Source organism: Oncorhynchus keta, chromosome 11 (genome assembly GCF_023373465.1).
Source record: "Oncorhynchus keta strain PuntledgeMale-10-30-2019 chromosome 11, Oket_V2, whole genome shotgun sequence".
Lineage (NCBI taxonomy): Eukaryota > Metazoa > Chordata > Actinopteri > Salmoniformes > Salmonidae > Oncorhynchus > Oncorhynchus keta.
Window position 1 is genome coordinate 50,534,729 of NC_068431.1, and position 26,296 is coordinate 50,561,024.

At 44.3% G+C, this 26,296-nt stretch overlaps 1 protein-coding gene across 3 annotated transcripts; it reads left to right on the plus strand.

Annotated features, from left to right (window-relative positions):
* Positions 1–6,179: 6,179 nt before the first annotated feature.
* On the plus strand, positions 6,180–25,373 carry LOC118390528 (actin-binding protein WASF3-like). Of its 3 annotated transcripts, none has more exons than XM_035781183.2 (9): positions 8,745–8,840; positions 18,427–18,585; positions 18,832–18,966; positions 20,951–21,104; positions 21,311–21,440; positions 22,244–22,416; positions 23,239–23,505; positions 23,707–24,086; positions 24,263–25,373. In XM_035781183.2, the coding sequence occupies exons 2-9, from the start codon at positions 18,453–18,455 to the stop codon at positions 24,418–24,420; spliced, it is 1,530 nt and encodes a 509-aa protein (XP_035637076.1). In that variant the 5' UTR covers positions 8,745–8,840; positions 18,427–18,452; the 3' UTR covers positions 24,421–25,373. The 3 variants fall into 3 exon arrangements, with proteins under 3 accessions (XP_035637077.1, XP_035637076.1, XP_035637075.1); XM_035781182.2 differs by lacking the exon at positions 8,745–8,840 and adding an exon at positions 10,401–12,242; XM_035781184.2 differs by lacking the exons at positions 18,427–18,585; positions 18,832–18,966; positions 20,951–21,104; ... (3 more) ...; positions 23,707–24,086; positions 24,263–25,373 and adding exons at positions 6,180–6,837; positions 9,332–10,353 and having other exon boundaries at positions 8,640–8,840.
* The last annotated feature ends 923 nt before the right edge of the window (positions 25,374–26,296 follow it).

A 26,296-nucleotide genomic window follows, 5' to 3' on the forward strand; every position in this document is an offset into this window, starting at 1 on the left:
AAATATTTTTAGCAAGGGGGCATTGACTTTTCAATATTGGTCAGGTATATCAGGAGATCATCTGCAAATAATTTTAGTTTATTTTCATGTTTACCAATACTGATACCTGTTACATTTGGGACCTGTCTACAAGCGGTTTAATTGCTGGTGCAAACAGGAGGGGTGAGAGAGGACATCCCTGTCTTGTGGCCCTTTCTAAGACATTTTCATCAGATAAATGTATTATGTGTGTATATTTTTGCTTTAGGACATTTATAAAATATTTGAATTAAATGTATTATTTCAGATGAAAAGTTGAAAGCTTCTAAAGTTTTGAATGGAAAAGGCCATTCAAGACGGTCAAAAGCCTTTTGCGCATCAACAGCCATTATTGATGGATCTATATATTTTTTTTTCTTTTCGGTATTGTATTAAACTGAAACTTTCTTGTATTTGTTATTAAGTGTCTATTTTTAATAAACCCTGTTTGATTGATATCTGTCAAGTCTGGTAAGACTTTTGCCCTTCTATTTCTTATGAGATTTGTTATTATTTTATTGTCACAATTGATTATCCTTCGGGTCTGTAATCAGCAGGGAACTCTCCAGATTTAATAGGGGTGCTACTTTGTCCCAAAATGTTAAATAAAATTCTATGGGAAAGCCATCCAATCGTGGTGCTTTTCTCTGTGTGAATGTTTTAACAGTAGCTGATATTTAGTTTTGGGTGATTTCTGTTTTTACTGATTATTTTTGGTCTGCCGTTAATTGCATCAGGGTTGTTGAGTCTTTTTTGGAACACTATTATTTTGAGATTTACTGTCAGGGCCCAGGTCTGGCAGAATCTGTGCAGAATATCTAGGTGCTGCTGTAGGCCCTCCTTGGTTGGTGACAGAAGCACCAGATCATCAGCAAACAGTAGACATTTGATTTCAGATTATAGTAGGGTGAGGCCTGGTGCTGCAGACCTTTCTAGTGCCCGCGCCAATTCGTTTATATATATGTTGAAGAGGATGGGGCTTAAGCTGCATCTCTGTCTCACCCCACGGCCCTGTGGGAAGAAATGTGTGTTTTTTGCCAATTTTAACCGCACACTTGTTGTTTGTGTACATGGATTTTATAATGTCATATGTTTTACCCCCAACACCACTTTCCATCAATTTGTATAGCAGACACTCATGCCAAATTGAGTCGAATGCTTTTTGGAAATCAACAAAGCATGAGAAGACTTTGCCTTTGTTTTGGTTTGTTTGGTTGTCAATTAGGGTGTGCAGGGTGAATACATGGTCTGTTGTACGGTAATTTGGTACAAAGCCAATTTGACATTTGCTCAGTACATTGTTTTCATTGAGGAAATGTACAAGTCTGCTGTTAATGATAATGCAGAGGATTTTCCCAAGGTTGCTGTTGACGCATATCCCACAGTAGTTATTGGGGTCAAATTTGTCTCCACGTTTGTGGATTGAGGTGATCAGTCCTTGGTTCCAAATATTTTGGAAGATGCCAGAGCTAAGGATGATGTTGAAGCGTTTTAGTATAGCCAATTGTATTTGATCCTGTATATGTTTTTGCTCTTTATTCTTTGTTATAGAGCCAAAAAGATTGGAGAAGTGGTTTACCCATACATCTCCATTTTGGATAGATAATTCTTTGTGTTGTTGTTTCTCTCTCTCTCTCTCTCTCTCTCTCTCTCTCTCTCTCTCTCTCTCTCTCTCTCTCTCTCTCTCTCTCTCTCTCTCTCTCTCTCTCTCTCTCTCTCTCTCTCTCTCATGTGAGTCAGACAGCTCAGTTCAGTGACACTTATTCTGTCACCTTGGACAGGGACATCAAATCAAATGTATTTGTCACATACACATGGTTAGCAGATGTTAATGCGAGTGTAACGAAATGCTTGTGCTTCTAGTTCCGACAATGCAGTAATAACCAACGAGTAATCTAACCTAACAATTCCAAAACTACTACCTTATACACACAAGTGTAAAGGGATAAAGAACATGTACATAAAGATATGAATGAGTGATGGTACAGAACGGCATAGGCAAGATGCAGTAGATGGTATCGAGTACAGTATATACATATGAGATGAGTAATGTAGGGTATGTAAACAAAGTGGCATAGTTTAAAGTGGCTAGTGATACATGTATTACATAAAGATGCAGTAGATGATATAAGAGTACAGTATATACATATACATATGAGATGAATAGGGTAGGGTATGTAAACATTATATTAAGTAGCATTGTTTAAAGTGGCTAGTGATATATTTTACATCAATTCCCATTATTAAAGTGGCTGGAGTTGAGTCAGTGTGTTGGCAGCAGCCACTCAATGTTAGCGGTGGCTGTTTAACAGTCTGATGGCCTTGAGATAGAAGCTGTTTTTCAGTCTCTCGGTCCCTGCTTTGATGCACCTGTACTGACCTCGCCTTCTGGATGATAACGGGGTGAACAGGCAGTGGCTCGGGTGGTTGTTGTCCTTGATGATCTTTATGGCCTTCCTGTGACATCGGGTGGTGTAGGTGTCCTGGAGGGCCGGTAGTTTGCCCCCGGTGATGCGTTGTGCAGACCTCACTACCCTCTGGAGAGCCTTACGGCAGTTGCCGTACCAAGCGGTGATACAGCCCGACAGGATGCTCTCGATTGTGCATATGTAGAAGTTTGTGAGGGCTTTTGGTGACAAGCCGAATTTCTTCAGGCTCCTGAGGTTGAAGAGGCGCTGCTGCGCCTTCTTCACGATGCTGTCTGTGTGGGTGGACCAATTCAGTTTGTCTGTGATGTGTACGCCGAGGAACTTAAAACTTACTACTATCTCCACTACTGTCCCATCGATGTGGATAGGTGGTTACTCCCTCTGCTGTTTCCTGAAGTCCACAATCATGTCCTTAGTTTTGTTGACGTTGAGTGTGATGTTATTTTCCTGACATTTCCCTATGAGTCCTGCCAGCTCTAGATGTAAGTGAGCAGTCTCACAGTAGCTTTTCCTCTCCTGGGAGGCCAGTCATAGCATCACCCTCTAGGACATTGTCCCGCCTATGGCTCTTCCCAGGCCCTCAGTCCAGGTTCTGTCTGTCAGTACTGTAATGTTTGTCTGATGACGCTTGATTATGGTAGGCCTAACTGAAGTGGAATGAATTCTTGAGTTACAAACATAGGGCTATTATTATATAGCCAGATTTGTTAGTGTATTAGCTAACGCCTTTATCATGCGTTATCATACCATACTTGGCATTACAAAAGTCAGAGGAGTTAGCTAAAGCTTGGAACAGATTTGGATATATTATCAACACACTTAAGACTTTTATAACACAGAAAGATATAACACAGGTTATGTACATGGAGTAACACATGCAGATGTAGGATCTTAATTTGATCACTCTTTTGTTGCTGAGTATTTTCCTGCACGGCAGGAAATGCAAACTTGTGGTGTATTTGAGTTTTAAAAAGGCTTCTTAAGTTTGCAATTTCTAAGTTGAAATGTCAGACTTGATTTGTCCTCATGAAAAATGTTGCAACCACTAGAGAAATGTCCATTCATTATGAACTACATAATAATTCAAATTTACTTACAAATTTACGGAGGAATGAAGACAGCCAGGTACTAAAATCAACTCAGACTATCTCTAATTTGTCTCCCTCTTGAATCTTTATATGTTAAATTACTGGTGTAACAACTCAATTTGGTTCATTTACCACTGCCACAGCATTCACTATTCATTTTGCCCCTTTGAAGGATAATGCATTGACAATGTTTGGGATTATAGCACGGCATAGTGTGACATACACATGTTCTCACGGTGGTAGCGCCTTGTAGTCTGGCTATCATACTGTAGACACAGCATAGACTCCCGGTGTGGCACATAGACAGACGTGGTACACATCAGCACTAGGCTGTTCTTACAGAAGAACAGCATGCAATACCATCTGGGGTCTTCTTCAATAGCCAAGTGCTGTATCAAGTCTATGATTTTTTTGGGTTTGTTGCAGATTTGAGTCATCTTCTCTGCATAAACTGACTTATCCTGCTGTTTATTCTCAAACTGTTGCATGTTTAATTAAATGAGGCGTCCAATGCTCTATTTATCTATTCCATTCTACTTTATTCACAGAGACAGACATGTCAGGGCCACCCGAGTGAGGGTTGCCCTCATTACTGTTCTTAGTCAGACTGCATCAATCAATCAAATGTATTCATAAAGCCCTTTTTACATCAGCAGATGTCACAGAGTGCTATACAGTTACCCAGTTTAAAACCCCAAACAGCAAGCAATGCAGATGTAGAAACCCGGTGGCTAGGAAAAACTCCCCAGAAAGGCCGGAACCTAGGAAGAAACCTAGAGAGGAAACAGGCTCTGAGGGGTGGCCAGTCCTCTTCTGGCTGTGCCGGGGGGAGATTGTAAGAGTACACGGCCATTTAAAGCCCGATTGTTCAAGGTGTTCAAACGTTCATAGATGACCAGCAGGGTCAAATAATAATCCGTGGTTGTAGAGGGTGCAACAGGTCAGTACCTCAAGAGTAATTGTCAGTTGGCTTTTCATAGCCGAGCATTCAGACATTGAGACAGCAGGTGCGGTAGAGAGAAAGAGAGAGAGTCGAAAACAGCAGGTCCTGGACAAGGTAGCATGTCCGGTGAACAGGTCAGGGTTCCCTAGCCGCAGGCAGAACAGTTGAAACTGGAGCAGCAGCCCGACCAGTTGGACCGGGGACAGCCAGGAGTAATCAGGCCAGGAGGTCCTGAGGCATGATCCTAGTGCTCAGGTCCTGAGGGAGGGTTGGGAGAGAGGGACAGAGAGAGAATTAGAGGGAGCATACTTAAATTCACACAGGACACCAGAGAAGAAGGAAAATTACACCAGATATAACAGACTGACCCTAGCCCCCCCGGCACATAGACTATTTCAGCATATATACTGGAGACTGAGACAGGGGTGGGTCGGGGGACCTTGTGGCCAACCAGGCAGGATACAACCCACCCACTTTGCCAAAGCACAGCCCCCACTGTTGATATCCCACTATAGGGATATAAACAGACCACCAACTTACTATCCTGAGACAAGTGCTGACTGTAGCCCATGAAGATATCCTCCACCGCACGAGCCAGAGGGGGCGCAAAACCAGACAGGAAGATCACGTCCGTGACTCAACCCACTCAAGTCACGCACCCCTCCTAGGGACGGCATGGAAGAGCACCAGTAAGTCAGTGACTCAGCCCCCGTAATAGGGTTAGAGGCAGAGAATCCCAGTGGAGAGAAGGGAGCCGACCAGGCAGAGACAGCAAGGGAGGTTCGTCGCTCCAGTGCCTTTCTGTTCACCGTCACACCCCTGGGCCAGACTACACTTAATCATAGGACCCACTGAATAAATGGGTCTTCAGTAAAGACTTAAAGGTCGAGGCTGAGTCTGCGTCTCTCACCTGAATAACCAGACCATTCCATAAAAATGGAGCTCAATAGGAGAAACCCCGCCTCCAGCTGTTTGCTTAGAAATTCAAGGCATAATTTCTGTAGCGGTCCTGCTGTTCCTTGACTCGGTGGATCAGAACCGGATCCATGTCCCATGGTCACTCCCTGCACATCCTCTTTGGCACCAGTAGAGAGCCCAGAGCATCCAGCCCATCTGTCAGGAACAGTGGATTTAAACCATAGCAATTAGAGAATCACCCCTATTGCTGTCCCCTCTAAAGCTGTCCTCTGTATGATATGCACATGCAAATAGCACTTCATTTCTAGTAACACGTCATTTCAAGAAATAAAATAGCATACTAGTATTGCCCTGGGGGGAAAAAATGTGAAATGTGTTTACAGAAATGATAAAGGAATTTATATGTTTAAAGTAATGACTAAATAATTCCACCCTGAAACATATTTAACGGTGGGAAATGTATTAGAATAATAACACTATAATCCAATAATGTGTGTGTGGGACAAGTTACAGTAAGAGGGAGAAATGTATGGTTGAGAAAACAGAGGCTGTTAGACTACACATGACCTGGTTATAACTCTGATAAAGCTGACAATGGGAGAGGGCCCTTCCAAGGCCTCTCTAATCTAGGGAGGAGAGGAATGGCGAGAAACTGGCTGGTAGAAAAGTGATAAAACTGTGTGTGTGTGTGTGTGTGTGTGTGTGTGTGTGTGTGTGTGTGTGTAGAAGTTATAAAATGACTGTGTTTGCATTTTTTACTTCATAACGTTCTCTGAATAAAGAAGTACCCTATTGCAGACTGGGGGCTTTGTCTAATTCTTCATTAATCAGGGTCTTACAAACTTCTGGGAATTGGTCCAAGCTATAGTGATAGTTGAGTTCAACCATTGGGATAAAAATTATTGTGACAAGAAATGGGACTAACTCAGAAATGTTTCGGTTTCTTTTGCAGATTTGGTATAAAATAATCATAATAAACAACCGGAACATCCAAGGACACGAAGAACTTAACCTCCGGTCTGCCATTGACATCACATAAATATTTGTTGGGCTCCCTAGTGGTGCATTGGAACACAGGTGATGGCTGAGCACAGCAGCAACCCTGCTTGGAGGGTCCAGGCTGGCTCCACCCTAGCCTCACTCAGTGACAGGATGACTCTGCCAGAGAGCACTACCGTTCTCTTTAATCTGAGTTTCCCCATGGAATGGAATCAGTCTGACTCCAGACCAGAGACACCTGACAAGGAGAAGAACTGGCCTGCGCTGCTCATTTTGCTGGTCATCTTCTTCACTGTGGCGGGCAACATCCTGCTCATCCTGGCTGTGTCTCTGGAGAGGAAGCTGCAGAATGCCACCAGCTTCATCCTGCGCTCCCTGGCTGTGGCAGACATGCTCGTGGGCTTTCTCGTCATGCCGGTCTCACTGATTAACATTCTCTATGGTAGGTGGTAGGTTGAACTCTTTTTGAAATGCAAAGCAGTGTTTGTTTGCCCTCTGGATAATGATCTCTTGAAAGCAGCAAGGGATAAAAGGCTTGACTGTGAGGCAGGGGCGTCAATTGGGTATGGCAGGGTATGGCCCTAGCTCAACACCTTCAATTTAGAAATAGGCTACTAAAATGATTCCAATCCCGTTTCAATGGCAAATGCAGTTTAGCGGTACTCAGGCCGACCATGCGGATGCCTGGGAGCGGGATGGAACGCTGTGTGTATGGCTGGCTGGTTTTATGGAGAGCACATCAACGCAGCTGCTGGGAACAGCGCAACTGTTCGTCAAACTGAGTTTGACGAATATTAAGTCCCCTATTGACTGACCTGAATGAACCTACGGCAACAAGGTGATAATGGCTAGATTCAATTTGGCTTGTGTTTGCTGTGCTCTAAATTGCATTTATAAAAACATTTTTGCATAGAAATGCAGTAAATGAGCTTCAATTTGATAAAAATTCCCATCCAGGGACCGACTTTGCTTAACTTCAGAGACAAACCCGCAGTGGGATGCAGAGTGCAACTAGAAAAAAGGCAGTGAAATTGAAGGCCAGTGTAACGTAAACAAATATGGGGAAAAATGCAGGAAATATGGAGGCGTTTTATTCAATTGTGTTATCGTAAAAAATGTTTTGCTGAAAACTATTTTTTTGGATCCATTTACAATGTATTTGCTCTTGCATTTATCAATGATTTATTTCCAATATTTTGTTTTTACTATCAATACTTTTGGGTTTATGTTTTTTGCTTTCAATATCATTATTTTTGTTTGCAATACTAAGAATTGTATTCTCGACTTCAGAAGTTTTGCTTGATATTAATGTCACAAAGGTAATTCACACACTAGAGGATTGCATCATATAAGAACATCATTACTCTGTTAAATGTGTTCTAAGCGGGAATTTAAAAACATTTACAATTAAGAACCAAAATAGTACACCCCGCCACATTTTCTGGAAAAAGCTGAGGGATGAGGCTGGAGAAAAGCAACCACTTTCAAATCCCTAAACTACGCTATGGATGCAAGGACTGACCATCTATGTTATCCCAATTATAGCATTAACCATGGTTTTAGGCAAACCTGTGTTTGTTTAAATTCAGTTTGTTTACAAATATTGGAGTAAATGTGGACTTTTCTGACATGTGAAAGTACAAATGAGATTTTCACTTTCACACGTGGCATTTTCAAGTTCACGCGTGACAAAACAAATGCAGTTCTACATGTGAAAAACTTTCACAATGTGGAAATGCACATTAGATTTTTACATGCGATAGTTTTTATTTGACATGTGAAACAGCAAATGTGATTTTCACATTTGACTGTTTTTCACATTTAAAAATGCAATTCAGCATGTGAAAGTTTTTAACGTAGTAACCGCGAATGTCATATATTGTACGCAAAATAGTACGCAGTCACATTGTACGCAAAATAGTATGCAGCATCATTGTACGCAGCATCATCTGGATATGTACGCAAACAAAAGTTCAACATTCATCTTCTGCAGTTTCTGTCAAGACGTCTACGCGTACAGTTTGACGAATACGTGCCTCTGCAAGGCAACGCTGCAAGGCAAACGCAGCGTTTCGTTGGAAATGAATGTAATTCTGGTGTACCAAAACGCTGTCTATTTGATGATATATTGAATGAGAATGAAAAATGACTTTTGGATTTGTTTGCATGGTCACAAAGCAGGTGTTCCTATTTGATAATGAAATGTCAGTAATTCTTGGTGAACTGTGCCTGTCCATTCTTCAGACTACCTGTGGCCCTTCCCCAGACCCCTTTGTCCCATCTGGATCTACCTAGACGTGCTGTTCTCCACAGCATCCATCATGCACCTGTGTACCATTTCACTGGACCGCTATGTGGGCATCTGTAACCCCATCAAGCACAGCCGCTCCAACTCCCTCGCCAAGGCCAAGGCTAAGATCGCCCTCGTCTGGAGCATCTCCATAGGTGAGTTCCGGCTGACATAGCTACTGGAAATAGAACCACAACAAAGACAACAGATCGAAATCATTTGCTCCCACGGTGTTGTCTGCGTGCGAGAGATAGTGCGCCTAGAGAGATAGTGAGTTACTTTTGAAACCTTATTTTTCTTTCTCTACTGGCTGTCAAGAAGGAATGCTCCCGAGTGATGCTCTAAATGGTTGCCGACGGGACAGGCTATCATGGTCTCGACGCCTCAAGGCTTTTTGGTTTTGCGGAAATCGGATCGCCAGTCAACCTGTGAGCCTGTCGACTTCATCTAAAAGAAAACAACTTAATGTTCTATTTTCTCCGCCCTCGTGTCCTTTTTTGAAAGCCTCTGGTGGTCAATATGAATCACTATGATCCCCCCTTTAATTTAATAACGTGACGTTTTTAGATAGATGTAGCTGTGTTTGTGCATTGGTTTAAATGTGATATTCATTGTCCTTTCCTGCTCATCTCTCTCTCTCTGACAGTGATCTCCATGCCCATCCCTGTGATTGGCCTGTATGATGAGGGGAAGGTGTTTGTCAATGGGATCTGTGTACTGAACGAGCACAGCTTCGTCCTGATTGGCTCATTCGTAGCCTTCTTCGTCCCTCTGGTCATCATGGTGGGCAGCTACTGTTTGACCGTGCGCATGCTGCAGTGCCAAGCCTCTGATTACCTGCACGGAGGCATGGCTTCGATCGGCCGGCCTACCTTACTCGGGATCACCCCAAGGCTCCCCGCAGGGGAAAGTCTTAGCCTCCTCAAACAGGACCCGAGTCCCGAGACCTTGCCAGCTGTTGCAGCCTCCAATATTTCCGTCTCTCAAGCCTCCTCGCAACCCGTCTCTCCAGCAGGGAGGCAGGAGCCAGGGGGACCTGGTGGGAAACCTGGCGTGGCTCAATCAATCAAAAATGAGAGGAGAGCCTCCAAGGTCCTGGGTGTGGTGTTTTTCCTCTTCCTGGTGATGTGGTGTCCGTTCTTCATCACCAATGTGCTGAGCGTGTTGTGTGAGGACTCGATAATAAGCCTGTGCAATAAGCCTGTGTTGGCTGTGCTCCTAAATGTCTTCGTTTGGGTGGGATATGCCTCCTCTGGTGTCAACCCACTGGTCTACACTCTATTCAACAGGACCTACAGACAGGCCTTCCACCGCTACCTACGGTGTATCTACCACAGCCTGCCAGCCAAGAGCACCCCAGCCTACCCTGTCTTTTCTGTTTACACCGCCACCCCTATTCTCTGCGGGAAAGATGCCAACCGTCTGTAAATGTAGCAGACACAATGGGAATAATGGGGTGCGTTAATGGCAGAATGAGGTTGGAGAGAGTGGGAAAAAAAAGTTCTGGGACGTTAGAGAAGTTGGTCAGCGTCCGTAGCTAGCTCTCTCTCTCTCTCTCTCTCTCTCTCTCTCTCTCTCTCTCTCTCTCTCTCTCTCTCTCTCTCTCTCTCTCTCTCTCTCTCTCTCTCTCTCTCTCTCTCTCTCTCTCTCTCTCTCTCTCTCTCTCTCTCTCTCTCTCTACATCCAAAACAGTGTGGTGACAAAGCCATTGCTTCATGTCACTGCTTGGATTTCCCCCCCTCCACTCCCTGTTCGAACACAGGAGATGTACTCAATGTCTCCCTGCCCAAACACGTAAATATGAGATATGTATTAGTCTACAAGGCTGCACAATGTGACTGAAGACATTTGATACTTGAATATTTGCATTACATTTAGTGAGTAATAAGCGCATACTCAGTGTGGTGATCGTGGTGAAATGTCCGTTAACTGCGCTGCTGTTGCTGTTTGCATCTCCCATTGACAGGGCTGTGAGAGGTCACGGATGGCATGACAGGGGAAACCACCTGATGTATCTCTCCAATCATAGAGCCACAGTGCCACCATGTGGGAACATAGAATGCAGCACACAAGCGTTTCACTTCTAACTTGGTCTCTTCTTTTTCTGCCTGTCTGATAGCTTCAAGTGGCCGTTGAAGGGGAAGCGTATGTCCCATTGGACACAGATATGTTTCCCTCCTCATTCCCAGAGGACTGTTGCTATTTTGGTACATTTTTCCTGACAGATGAATATGATATGATCTGTTTCGTCTTCTTCCGCAGTTCTAACATGCAATATACATAACGGCGCTACTGCTGCAGGATTCTCGAAGATCAAACAATCCCCAATCTCTCCGAGGGTCGGGATGGGCCCGTGTTCTTTTCTTATTTTGTAATCATGTTCTGATCAGACGATTGTCCGCCACGGACTCAATGTGAATGATCATGCGCATGCTATTGTTGTGGAGGATTTCAGATGTACAATATTTGAATCGGTATTGTCTTCCAACTTCCATCATTAGTCTTGGGTATATGGTTGGTTTGCCCTTTACTAGAAACCATGTTATGCGTGCAGCAACAAGGACGTAAAACATTTCAAAGGTCACCTCATTAGCATTAGATATCAAGAATAAACCATGTTGAAATGCCCCTATCCTTTCAACAGAATACTTTTGCTTAAAGATTTAATGGTACACATTTGCTTTCAGCCTCTTAGATACGGTGTATTGCAATACCAAGTATCACCCTATTGCCAATATAAAGAACTGTATAGGTACAACTACAAGAGCCATTGTTGATCTACATACATATTTATGACTTTTGACTCTTTTGCATTGTCATTAGTGGGTGAGATGTATAGTGAATGCAAGAGCAAGAATGAATGTTCACCCAAGCTTCTGGTTAATTCCGCACTGAGCTATGAATGAATTCATTCTTTCCACTTTAATAGGCTGTACTACACAAACAAACACAAAGACACTCAACACAGGCACTTCTCCATAAGAGTCCCTTGTATTCCCCTTTCCCACAGATTCCACAGCATAGCACACTAGTACTGCCCCCCACCCTGATGCAAGGAACATGCGATTATCACATAACCTGGCCTGCATATTGGATGAAGCCATTTTGTCACAGCTACAGTATGCCATTATATTATGCGTCTGCTCTTTGTTGTTTGACAGATAAAGCATGTATGTCATTTTGCCTATTAAATTGTTTTGTTTTTTCTCGGTTCTGTGGGGTCTGGGCATCTTTGAAACACAGGGTGGTGGTCCGTATGAGCCCATGTACGCATGCGTCGTGGTTTCGCTGCTGCAGAGCGTTCGCGTTCCACGGTCGCGGAGGAAAGCCGACGCTGCCAAGGAAACACACATGCAGACATAAGGGAATCCAGATTTCAGCATCGTCGTCCATTCCCTTGACTTCGATAATTCACCGGTAGTGATGGTAGCGCGCAGTAACGCATTTGACCTACAGATCTATTCCACGCGCGATGCCTAAATAGCTGCCAAATAATACAGGCAACGAGAGGAGGTAAAATAAATCAAATAAAAAGTAAAGGGAAAGACAAACCAGCGGTAAGTAGATTTAGGTACCATTTCACCCTTCTTAGATCGCTAGGATAGACATCATTATTATACATTGCACAATAAGTATTTACAATTATATAATGTGTTTGGGGGCGGGGGGTCTAAACAAGAAGAGAGGGGATGCGGGTGACACCGGTTCTATTTATTATAATCTTACAATATAAGAAACGCTTGCATGAGAAAGAAAAGTATATGTTTGTGTGACAGATATTGTGCCTTGGAATTAGGGACAAAGATTGACGCTCTCGCCACTCGAGGCACCCGTCTCCTGGCCAATTCTAATCAATATATTGGTTTTCCTCTTCACATTCACGAATATACCATTTCCAGCTGTACTTGAACAATGGTTAACTGCTGTAGCCCTATGGTCGAACACCTGTTCTGTTCCCTTTGCGTTACAAATCACATGCTTGTGCAGAAGCAGCAATGGTTGGATGTATGACGTGATCATCAGTCCAACTGCAGGAACTCACTGATGTCATTCTTTTTAGTCAGTCAGATGTCTAATGAAGGATGACTACTAATTAAGTCAAATTGATATTTTTTGGGAGGGAAAAGCAATCTGTACCTGCAAGAGGCTACAGGTGCAGTCACATATCTGCTCATCTATTACTATGAAGTTACAAAGAAATTAGGCTTACTGAACTAGGTTACTGTGAAACAACGTGAATACTACAGTAAGGAATTGGTACAGAACATGATTCAGCCCCCCAAAAAATGTCAACCTGCTAATTACACAGGTGCAACTGATGCACAAGTGTTACCCAAATGCACTATTTAAATAAAGCATACTGAATATCCTATGAGATGAGAAGTCCAGGTGTTCTGAGATTATCGGTCTCCTTTGTAGCTCAGTTGGTAGACCATGGTGCTTGTTAATCCTAGGTTAGTGGGTTCAAATCCTGGCACCACCCATATGTAAAATGTATGTGTGCATGACTGTATGTTGGATAAAAGTGTCTGCTAAATGGCATATGTTACAGCAGTATCACTAGTCTAAAATATCACCTGCATATTTCTTATTAAAAGAGGCACATTTCTGCAACCAAGACCTCAAACAGTTTGTAGGAAAGAAATAGGAGGGGGGGCCTCAGAGCTTATATGGAACACATTTTGGTTGGCCTTGATAATTGACAGACAATTCTTGGTTAACTTGTTTTATTTGTCAACTCAAATGGTAGTTTGGCAATCTTGATTGATTTGGGATTACAAAGGGTAGGCCATAAAATGTGGTCTTAATTGCGGTTTACAGTTTGCGGTGACAGTTTGCGGTGACAGTTTGCGGTGACAGTTCGCATCCTGTAATTTTTTTTAAGCAATGGAGGAAGCTTATGGTGTCATGACTTCGGCAGTTTTCGGCAAGTGTCATGACTTCGATGGACTCCATACAGTTCTTTGAGGATTCACTTAATTTCAGCAACAGGAGAAGCCTGTCAAGTTGGGTGTTGTGCTTGTATATTTGACTCAAATGCTTGTACATTTGTGCTGATCTTTACATATTCTAATTGCTCTTACCTAGTTTGAATAGATTCACCCACTGACTATGGTTGAACTGCTAGGTCTACGATGGGAGGAATGCAGTAGATCATTGAGTTTCTACTATCTTGTTCTGAACATAGATTATGTAAAAGGGAGCCTGGAGCCAGTGTCATGCTAGCAGCACTGTGGACGTGTTGCTATGGTTTCCACTCATGAATCAGTTTTCTTCCCCTGTTGAGGCTGTGGCGGCATGCTATACTGGCTCCAGTAGAGGAGACAAGAATGAGAGATGAGAGAAAAGACACACAACTTGATGTTCCGGAATCAATGGTAGCATTTAGCCAGATTCTGAGAGCCACTCTTAGTTTGAATAGTGAGAAACTCCAACAAGAAAGGGGCATTGTGAGCGATGGAAAGGATGGCTAAAAATGCGGAAGAGGGTAATGGTTAGCAGATGCCAGCAACAGACTGGAGGCCAATAGATTTTTGAGGGGACAGCAGTGTTTGGGTGTGAAAGTAATCATTCATGAAGAATTAACACACAAAGGAGAACAGAAAGTTCGCTCATTCATATTTGAACAATAAGCTATGTCAGTAAATAAATAAGCATTTGGAAGGTGGGGTCTCAGCGGCCTCAGCAATGGAAGCGAGTCATGTATACATGATCCAAGTGATAGTTCACCCAGATAGTAAACGTACAGTTGAAGTCGGAAGTTTACTTTCACTTAGGTTGGAGTCATTAAAACTCGTTTTTCAACCACTCCACAAATTTCTTGTTAACACACTATAGTTTTGTCAAGTCGGTTAGGACATCTACTTTGTGCATGACACAAGTAATTTTTCCAACAATAGTTTACAGACAGAATATTTAACTTATGATTCACTGTGTCACAATTCCAGTGGGTCAGAAGTTTACATACACTAAGTTGACTGCCTTGAAACAGCTTGGAAAATTCCAGAAAATTATGTAATGGCTTTAGAAGCTTCTGATAGGCTAGTTGACATCATTTGAGTCAATTGGAGGTGTACCTGTGGATGTATTTCAAGGCCTACCTTCAAACTCAGTGCCTCTTTGCTTGACATTATGGGAAAATCAAAAGAAATCAGCCAAGACCCCATAATTGATTTTTTTACCTCCACAAGACTGGTTCACACTTGGGAGCAATTTCCAAATGCCTGAAGGTACCACATTAATCCGTACAAACAATAGTATGCAAGTATAAACACCATGGGACCATGCAGCCGTCATACCGCTCAGGAAGGAGACGCGTTCTGTCTCCTAGAGATGAACGTACTTTGGTGCGAAAAGTGCAAATCAGTCCCAGAACAACAGCAAATGACCTTGTGAAGATTCTGGAGGAAATAGGTACAAAAGTATCTATATCCTCAGTAAAACGAGTTCTATATCGACATAACCTGAAAGGCCGCTCAGCAAGGAAGAAGCCACTGCTCCAAAACCGCCATAACAAAGCCAGACTACGGTTTGCAACTGCACATGGGGACAAATATCGTACTTTTTGGAGTAATGTCCTCTGGTCTGATGAAACCAAAATGAAACTGTTTGGCCATAATGACCATCATTATGTTTGGAGGAAAAAGGGGGTGGCTTGCAAACTAAAGAACACCATCCCAACCATGAAGCATGGGGGTGGCTGCATCATGTTGTGGCGGTGCTTTGCTGCAGGAGGGACTGGTGCACTTCACGAAATAGATGGCATCATGAGGAAGCAAAATTATGTGGATATATTGAGGCAAAATCTCAAGACATCAGTCAGGAAGTTAAAGCTTGGTCACAAGTTTGTGGACATTGACCCCAAGCATACTTCCAAAGTTGTAGCAAAATGGCTTAAGGACAACAAAGTCAAGGTATTGGAGTGGCCATCACAAAGCCCTGAACACAATCCTATAGAACATTTGTGGGCAGAACTGAAAAAGCGCATGCGAGCAAGGAGGCCTACAAACCTGACTCAGTTACACCAGCTCTGTCAGGAGGAATGGGCTGAAATTCACCCAACTTATTGTGGGAAGCTTGTGGAAGGCTACCCAAAATGTTTGACCCATGTTAAACATTTTAAAGGCAATACTACCGAATACTAATTGAGTGTATGTAAACGTCTGACCCACTGGGAATGTGATGAAAGAAATAAAAGCTGAAATAAATCATTCTCTCTACTATTATTCTCACATTTCACATTCTTAAAATAAAGTGGTGATCCTAACTGACCTAAAACAGCACATTTTTACCCGGATGAAATGTCAGGAATTGTGAAAAACTGAGTTTAAGTGTACTTGGCTAAGGTGTATGTAAACCTCCGACTTCAACCGTACATATACACATAACCAAGGAGCTGCAGAGCAGACATGTTAAAAGGCCATACTCCCATCCTCCAGAGAGTATCATGAACCCGTCTCTCTGTGATAGTCTCCGTGCATGAGGCTGCATTTCCCTGCTAGAGGTTCCCCTTGAGGTTGTTTACGCATGTTTAGCTATTTTACCATGCCAATTTATTGCAATTCTTGACAGCTGCAAAAAGGACTCTGGAGCCTTGGGGAACATCTCGGCCTATTTATTTGAAATAGAAGACATATAATTAAAGCCTGACATTCCAAGATGATATGCTGATGTAGGAAAACTAATAATGTACTTTGTCTTTCTGGTCCTACATATGTTTTGTGTATTCTGTCCTTTTTCATTTTGTCTGGTCCAATGCTTCTATTTGCAGTGTACTACAGTATGTGTATGATTGCTTTGTTCTATTTCTCTCAAATGTACTTCTTCTCATCACATTGCAATGGGCAACAGAGCATAAGGGAAGGTCCTTGGAGGTTGCCATGGTGATGGCCCCAGACTGTAGCTCTGATATAGTAGAGCCCCTTGCTGTTTGCATGCACACTACTCACAACCCCCCCCCCCCCCCCCCACACACACCCAATGCAATACACTTTGTTGTACACGATCACAGAATAGACAAGATTTTGAAGCCCATAATTAGTCATCCATTGACATGAACATTCGATAAGGTACATTAGTACTATCTCACGAGCAAAATGTGTAAGCTTACTGTAGGTAAGTCTGTTTTTAGACTTGATATGCCCAAATGCCAAATGAAGATGAAAGCCCATTCTCATTGGATCCAAGCTCTTTGTCATTGGATATGCTTATTGGGTTATTTCTGTTCTGCTATTTTAAAAATATTTTTAGACCAGTGCTTGAAAGAGACACGACATGTAAAGGCCTATAAATACAGTGATTGAGAGAGATAGGAGGTAGAACACTTGTGAAAGAGGGACGTAAGCCAGAGGAAGAGAGGTCTCCTCCATGGTCTCCACTATAGGGACATGCTGAGCAGTAGGCAGTGGATCGTGTAAATGAATGTCAGGTGGTTGTGTAAATGAATGCCAGGCGGTTGTGTAAATGAATGCCAGGCGGTTGTTTAAAGGCATGCCAGGCGGTTGTGTAAATGAATGCCAGGCGGTTGTGTAAAGGCATGCCAGGCGGTTGTGTAAATGAATGCCAGGCGGTTGTGTAAATTAATGCCAGGCGGTTGTGTAAAGGCATGCCAGGCGGTTGTGTAAATTAATGCCAGGCGGTTGTGTAAATGAATGCTAGGCGGTTGTGTAAAGGCATGCCAGGCGGTTGATTAAAGGCATGCCAGGCGGTTGTGTAAAGGCATGCTAGGCGGTTGTATACAGGCATGCCAGGCGGTTGTGTAAAGGCATGCCAGGCGGTTGATTAAAGGCATGCCAGGCGGTTGTGTAAAGGCATGCCAGGCGGTTGTATACAGGCATGCCAGGCGGTTGTGTAAAGGCATGCCAGGCGGTTGTGTAAAGGCATGCCAGGCGGATGTGTAAAATGGCATGCCAGGCGGATGTGTAAAGGCATGCCACCCTGGCATTACAAGCGCCATGCTCTACCAACTGAGCCACAGAAGGACCACGGATTCAGGCATGCCAGGCGGATGGCCAGGCATACCCATTAGCCTGATGGGCTGGGAGAGATTCAGGCACTACCCATTAGCCTGACACACACACACACACACACACACACACACACACACACACACACACACACACACACACACACACACACACACACACACACACACACACACACACACACACACACACACACACACACACACACACACACACACACTCACTGTCAATCACACACTATCCATGATGCAATAGGCCATGATACTGTCCTAATATTTCATTGGTTCTTTAGTCTGTGCCCCCGACCTTTGAATCCTAATTTCCAGGCTTCCTTTGATTGCCCTTGCCTTCCTTTCAAACATAGTAAGTACTACTATAATCACAGTGTCATACTAATGAAGTTATGACCTTTCATAAATGCTTACTCTCAACCTCTTGTCTTTGACAATACTAGGTCTTTGTCCGGCACACCTTTCATTATTAGTCCATATGATTGCACCATTGCTGTAGATGTTGTGATTTCCCTCTGTTGGTTAATTACATAGTTTCTATCGGGTTCTCTCCGTTCTCTCTCCCCCGCCTATTGACTCTTTCTTTATTCAGTGCCTCTGATTGAGGTGTCACACAACATGGCGTTCAATATAGACTGCTCCACTGACGACTGAGTTCTATTGTTCTATAGCCGCAATGAATGTGCTAATTGGAGTGTTTTTTTTTGTGTGTTTTTTTAAACCCTTTCCTCCCTGGCTCTCTGTAGGTGAGTGTGTGTAGGGCGCAGCCGCCATGCCGCTGGTGAAGAGATGCATCGAGCCCAGGCACCTGTGCCGTGGAACCGTGCCGGATGGGGTCACCAGCGAGCTGGAGTGTGTCACTAACAGCACCCTGGCAGCCATCATCAAACAGTTGGGGGGCCTGAGTAAGTCTACACACCTGACTGACTGTCTGTCTGCTGACTGACTGACTGACTGTCTGTCTGCTGACTGACTGACACCGACTGACTGAATGCTGAATGGAAATGAACTCTTAACCAAACTATTTCAGGCAGTATTTTTTATTTTCTTCAAACATGTAATGCATGGTTTATTTTAAAGGTACATTCTCATAGCCCTACTCTGACCCTGACCTCTGTTAATGCATGTTGTGTGTGTTTTTGTGAACGCAGGTCGACATGCAGAGGACATCTTCGGGGAGCTGTTCAACGAGGCCAACAGCTTCTACATGAGAATGAACAGCCTCCAGGAGAGAGTGGACCTGCTGGCTGTCAAAGTCACCCAGCTGGACTCCACTGTGGAGGAGGGTGGGTGGAGGCGGCGCGTGACAGGGGTTATGAGGGGCGGGGGGGGGGGCAGAATCTGCTGAGGAAAGGGGAGTGGTCACATAATACTGTACATGCTATAGCATGATGTCAAAGTTGCAGCCCAGCATATGGTATGAGAGTGAGAGTGTGAATAAGCATCGAATTAAGCGCACCGTGCTAATTAGCGAAGTAAAACATACCGTTGCATAATGCAAGGGCTTCGTGCCCCACAGCTGAGCCACAGACTCACTGCTGCTGCAATCACCAATACATTGATTTCCATTATACAGCCTGGGATACGCTGAATACTGTATACAGTGCAGTCGGAAAGTATTCAGACCCCTTGACTTTTTCCACATTCTGTTATGTTACAGCCTTATTCCAAAATTGATTAAATTGTATTTTTTTCATACACACACCATCCCATATTGAAAAAACAAACGCTGTTTTTTAGAATTTTTGCACTGAAATATCACATTTAAATAAGTACTTCAGTACTTACTGAGTAAAGACTCAGTACTTTGTTGAAGCACCTTTGGTAGTGATTACAGAATCGAGTCTTGAGTATGACGCTACAAGCTTGGCTCACCTGTATTTGGGGAGTTTCTCACATTCAACTCTGCAGATCCTCTCAAGCTTTGTCAGTTTGAATGGGGAGCGTCGCTGCACAGTTATTTTCAGGTCTCTCCAGAGATGTTCGATCAGATTCAAGTCCGGGCTCCAGCTGGGCCACTCAAGGACATTCTTGTGTTGTCTTGGCTGTGTGCTGAGGGTCGTTGTCCTGTTGGAAGGACAACCTGAGTGCTCCAGGTTTTCTCTGTTCATATTTCCCTCGATCCTGACAAGGCTCCCAGTCACTGTTGCTGAAAAACATCCCCACAGCATGATGTTGCCACCAACATGCTTCACCGAATGGATGGTGCCAGGTTTCCTCCAGACGTGACGCTTGGCATTCAGGCCAAAGAGTTAAATCTTGGTTTTATCAGACCAGAGAATTTTGTTTCTCATGGTCTGAGAGTCCTTTAGGTGCCTTTTGGCAAACTCCAAGCAGGCTGTCATGTGCCTTTTACTGAGGAGTGGCTTCCGTCTGGCCACTCTACCATAAAGGCCTGATTGGTGGAGTGCTGCAGAGATGGTTGTTCTTCTGGAAGTTTCTCCCATCTCCACAGGGGAACTCTGAAGCTCTGTCAGAGTGACCATAGGGTTCTTGGTCCCCCGATTGCTCAGTTTGGCCGGACAGCCAGTTATAGGAAGAGTCTTGGTGGTTCCAAACTTCTTCCATTTAAGCATGATGGAGGCCACTGTGTTCTTGAGGACTTCAATGCTGCAGAAATGTTTTGGTACCCTTCCCCAGATCTCTGCCTCGACACAATCCTGTCCCAGAGCTCTATGGACAATTCCTTCAACCTCATGGCTTGGTTTTTGCTCTGACATGCACTGTCAATTGTGGCACCTTATATAGACAGGTGTGTGCCTTTCCAAATCATGTCCAATCAATTGAATTTATCACAGGTGGACTCCAATGAAGTTGTAGAAACATCTCAAGGATGATCAATTGAAACAGGATGTACCTGAGCTCAATTTCGAGTGTCATAGCAAAGTGTCTGAATACTTATGCAAATCAGGGATTTCTAAAAACCTGGTTTACCTTTGTCATTATGGTGTATTGTGTGTAGATTGATGAGGGCCTCTAACGTAACAAAATGTGGAAAAAGTCAAGGGGTCTGATTACTTTCCGAATGCACTGTATGTATCCCATTTAGCATCTCTGCTTACCTTAATCATGATTCATGAGCCTCTGTTTGCGGTCCTATGAAACTGTGTTGAAGCATTGATCCACCACTAATGAATGCGGTTGGTTTTCATGTTATTGAACTTCTAAACGTCCTCATGCAAACTGGGTTCCCGTGGCCATTCATAGCTGATAATGAGTCAGTGTTCGAGGGTTCATTCATTGTGTTCGTTCTTGGCATTCTGGTCCCAGTTTCGCTGCAGGACATCAACATGCGGAAGGCTTTCAAGAGCTCCACCATCCAGGACCAGCAGGTGGTGTCCAGGAACTCCATCCTCAACCCCGTCATGGAGATGTACCATCGCTGTGACAAACCTCCACCCCTCAACATCCTCAGCCCCTACAGGTCAACCCTCATCCAAACACATAACAACTTACTGAACCCCGCTTTAGTCTTTGCGTTTTTCCTTGGGTACAGGATACAGAATTAAGCATTGGGGATGAGCAAATGATGTGCATTACAACATAGTTGTATAATGTATCATATATAAAGTGTAGGTGTCAATTGCATTGCCGAAGCACAGTCTCAGGTCAGGATGTGTTGTCATACAGGGATGACAAAAAGGATGGCCTGAAGTTCTACACAGACCCATCCTACTTCTTTAACCTGTGGAAGGAGAAGATGATCCAAGCAACAGAAAACAAGCGGAAGGAGAAGAGGAAGCAGAAGGCGGGTGACAAGGTGTGTGACTTTGTTTGCGTGTCTTATGTGCGTCGATGATGAATCATTATTCTCACACGTCGCTAGATTCCGCTGCAAGCTCTTTGCTGGCTCTTGGTATGTTGGGGGGGGTATTTTACTAGGACACTCTTCCTGGGGGTCCGCACCGAACATGAAACATGACATAATTACATAACATTAATAGACGAGAACAGCTCTCTCTTATCCTCTATACTCTCATGACTGTTGGCTGTTTTTTCCCCCCTCTCAGACCCGCTCTCCTTCCCTCCGTCATTGAACATCAGGCCCGTCAGGATTAGCTCGTTGCTCCTTTTAGGCTGTCTGCGCACAAGCGTCCTAAGCCTGGGGATGTGGACGTGTGTTTAGACCGAGATAGAGGGGACGGGAAGGAAAGGAAAGAGAGAGAGAGGGAGCGAGGGCTTAAGGGGCGAGGTAGGGAGCAAGAGAAAAGACAGCGACATGGTTAGTAAATAGCCTTGTCATATGAGACACCTCTTACAAACACTACTAAGCTGTATAGCTAGAATTGACTTCATTAGAGGAGGTGTGCTCATTTATTTACTAAGAACTAGGACTAAGAAGGTCCACCACTAGTGTAAGGAACCGTAGCGGAATTGAAATGCATTTTATACATAATAAATGAGCATCTACATGTCCTGTTTATGGTTTATGTTTGTCCCATAATGATGATAGTCGATTATAGTTGTTTCCCATATGTTCGGATTTATATCGCATAAGGGAATCCTCTGGCGCAGTCCATATCCCTGTATTTCGGCTGTAGTCACCGTCCTTGTCATTTTCAGGAGCAGAAACAGGTGGAGGACCCCAGCCGGGAGGTGAAGAAGGTGAGGAAGGCCCGGAACCGCCGTCAGGAGTGGAACATGATGGCCTACGACAAGGAGTTCCGTCCAGACACCCGCCTCACGCCTTCACCCTACCATGGCATGTCCTCTGAGGGATCCCTCTCTCCAGACAGGTCAGTAGGGATGCACTGAATCAATCAATCAAGGAACAATTATTATATATTACTGTATATATTATTATAGATATTATGTGAAATATGGGGAAATGCTCATCACAAAATGTAAATGTACAAAATCTGCTTTCTGCTGCCATCTACCTAAATGTTCGTACGCCTCCATGTTCCTTAGAGGGATACTGCGAGATTTAGGTATAGAGATGTATAGAGAGCTCAACGTTGTATGTTTCTCAATGGCGCTGCCCGTCCGCTCACAGACGCCATAATGGAACAGAGACAACGTTGTGACCTCTATACATCTCTATGCGACAGCTGGTCAGAGTGAGGATGTGAATAGAATCTGGTTTCTTATGATTACCAGTTAAATAAGCACATTTAGAAAATATTGATTACTATGTATAGCTTTGTAAGACTTTAAATGACCAACCACCAAGCTTTGGAGTATTTAGAAGATCTGTTTCCTTGCTTTTGAGAGGAGCTGGCTACTGTACCAGCAGACTTTCAGCAATTGCGCTAAGCTAACAATATGCTAACTTTAATAAAACTGCACGCAGAGACATAAAAATGGTATCATGAGTTATTCTGACTCCGGGTAAGTAGAAAAATCGCCTAAATCTCGAAATATCCCTTTAACATGTAGTATTCTACATTGTACTCACAGTATAATGTTTGACTACCAAGTTACTAGGGTTTTCTTAGATGGCAAATAAAGAAACGTGGATGTCCATTGACATGAGAGTACATGAGTGTACACTGAACGTCTTGGAAGATATCCCTTTTGCTCCTCATCAACCTCTGTCTGTGGATGAAATGTTCCAGGTCTGGTATGTCTGATGAACAGTCCTACCCTGCCAGCCCTAACCACCCACCCCAGGAGGGAGTTGTGCTGGGTCCTGATGGGAAGGAGCACCTAACAGGCCCCAACCAGACCCAGTCCCTGGACCGGGCCTACCGCCCCCCTGCTGCTGCTACCACTGCAGCTCAAGGCCGCCAGCATTCCCTGGGCCGCATGCAGCCCCACCACGGACCCACACCTGCAGACCCATCCCTGAACGGACCCCGGCCCGCAGCTTCCAAAGAGGCCAGGTGTGTTAGCCAGCTACCCCTCTTGTCCCGCCTTCTGTGCGCATTTTTGCTATTTTATCTAAGCTGAATTCAAGTCTGAAAGCCTTTTCTATCTACAATAAATGTCACTGGTATTTATCTCATCCAACATGAATGATGTAGTGCTGGAATGGTGAGAAAGACTATGTCTGACTTGGTTGGTTTCCTGTCATTGGTCCACAGCGGTCACCAGATGCCAGAGCACTTTATCCCTCCGGCCCCGCCCCCACCTCCTCCCCTCATCCCCTCAGCTCAGACGGCCTTTGACAGCAAAACAGGGCCTCCCACCCTGGCCCCTGGCACAGTGGCCACCCTGTCCCGCCCCTACAGCCCCTCACCCCCTCCGCCCCCACCCGCTGGCTATGTCCCCTCTCCATCTCACCCTGTCACTGGAGGACCTCCTGTTGCCCCTCCTCCACCCCCACCTGGTGGCCCCCCAACATTCGCTCCCTCTCCAGCCCATGCCATACACCCCTCTGGGGGAACACTGCCAAGGAAGGGCAAAGTGCTAGGCATCCCGATAAGTGACGCACGCAGCGACCTGCTGTCAGCCATCCGCAGAGGTGAGACCCTATGGTTCTAGGTGGAACGTCCAGGATTACACTACATGATCTGTCTGCATTACTGTACATGGAAAGCTACTATTCTAGTAACATATTTATTGTATGGGAAATGTATTTTGACAGTTTGTAGTACGTATCATCTGTACTGTAGATGACCGTTGTGTTGTGTTCCTTAGGCATCCAGCTGAGGAAGGTGCAGGAGCAGCGTGAGCAGGAAGCCAAGAAGGAGCCAGTGGGGAACGACGTGGCCACCATCCTGTCCCGACGCATCGCAGTGGAGTACAGCGAATCAGATGAGGACTCGGAGCCTGAGGAGAACGAGTGGTCAGACTGAGACGGAGCAGAGGGCTTAGGCTTACTTTACTTACCTACAGAGTGCTGCTATTCCAATAACAGGAAACACACACACACACCACACACACACACACACACACAGTCATCGCACACTACGTCTCGATAGACCTCTTGTTACAGGAAGTAGATGAGAAAGTAGATGAGGAGACGCTTACACAGTATGACAGTATCCATTATCTAGTCAGATATGGGCTGGGAGGAAACCACAGTGGATCTGGAGCTGGGGGGGGTGGGGGGGTGAGGGGGGTCTGTTGAAAGCAGGCACAGCAAGCTTATACTTATATATATAATATGATATAGTATAATATATTACTTATGGTCCAGTATAAAAGTGTTTCTTTCATGAGTCCTGATATTGTAGTTTGAATATTATTTGTGGTTTCAGTTGCATTTAGATTTTCAATGCATCTCCTCCACCTGTAAATGAGCCACACCAACACCACAGATGTGGTTTTCTAGGTGAAGGTGCTATGGCATTCTTTCAACTCATCTAACTTGATGCACTTAAATATTTGTTCATTGAAAAGTATTATTTAGAGTCATCTTCTATTCTGGCTGTGCTGTTTGTGATAACTGTGCGTATGAAGATGCTGTCACATCAAGTGTTTAATCAGGTGGGTGGATACTTTTGGACATATGATGCTGTAGCCGTAACCGTATTGTCAACACAGCTTTTTGTTATCTGAGGGATGTCCCTTTAAATTTGTCACTTTGTTCAATTGTTTACAGTGTTGTGGTTGAGTATTGATACCCTATCTGGCAGTGTTTAACATCAGTTGTCGTTTTTGGTTTACATCATTTGCTAAAGATTTGCTGGTTGACTAATGACCACTGTGTAAGACAGACCCTAACATGGAAATTATTTTGGGGGGTTTATTTTCTCTATGGTACTTTGTGTGTGCGTGCGTGGTGTGCGTGGTGTGCGTGGTGTGCGTGCTGCGTGCGCGTGGTGTGCGTGGTGTGCGTGGTGTGCGTGCGCGTGGTGTGCGTGCGTGGTGTGCGTGGTGTGCGTGGTGTGCGTGGTGTGCGTGCGTGGTGTGCGTGGTGTGCGTGGTGTGCGTGGTGTGTGTGCGTGCGTGGTGTGCGTGGTGTGCGTGGTGTGCGTGGTGTGCGTGTCAGCGAAAGGGAATATCTCAATGCCTTGCCGTTTCCTTCTTTTCTGACTCACTTCTTTTATGTTGAAGGCCTGGAGAGATAGTATCTGATTGCTGGTGGACTTGTCGTCCATTTTGACTAACGTTCTACTGGGAGAGATGAGAGAGGGTTCATAGCAGTGTTTCGAACATACTGACCCTGTGTTCTATTAAGACATGTGTTTGTACAACTACTGTGTTTTACAATTCATTGTTGTATAGATTTTTTTTTTGTAACACTGCTTGTAAAAATGAATTTGGGTATCTAGATATGAAATGACTTTCACACTATTCGAAACTGGATATAATAAGGGCATGTGTGAGGGGGTAATAAAATGAAATAAGTGTTACGAGGCCTTACTTTTGTATTGGATCCTCTTGTGGCTGTTTTTTTTGCAAATCGCTGGTCTATTCCATTGACATAACTTCCCTATTGTACCGTATCACTCGAATGTGAACAACCAATTTATGCACTAGTTCTGAGAGACATTTGTATGTCGTTATTTTTTGCATGTACAGTGTGACCACCACCCACCACGTCAGGCCATCTGGCCATCTGCGACGGCAGGAAGGGCATAGGGACAAATGAACTCATAAGATCCACAACATGGGAGGGGACTGCTCACTCGGAGCCCAGGGAGAACACAGTATTTCTTGCCCAGCTGTATAGCCACACCCTAAGGATGGTATTTTAAGTACAGGTAAATCCCCACTAGATGTGGT

Excerpts from the sequence above, each read along its gene's own strand:
- LOC118390528 (XM_035781183.2), top strand. The coding sequence starts at position 18,453 with ATGCCGCTGGTGAAGAGATGCATCGAGCCCAGGCACCTGTGCCGTGGA. Across the intron at positions 18,967-20,950 it reads GGACTCCACTGTGGAGGAGG|TTTCGCTGCAGGACATCAAC; the intron begins GTGGGTGGAGGC and ends TTCTGGTCCCAG. Across the intron at positions 23,506-23,706 it reads GCAGCTTCCAAAGAGGCCAG|CGGTCACCAGATGCCAGAGC; the intron begins GTGTGTTAGCCA and ends ATTGGTCCACAG.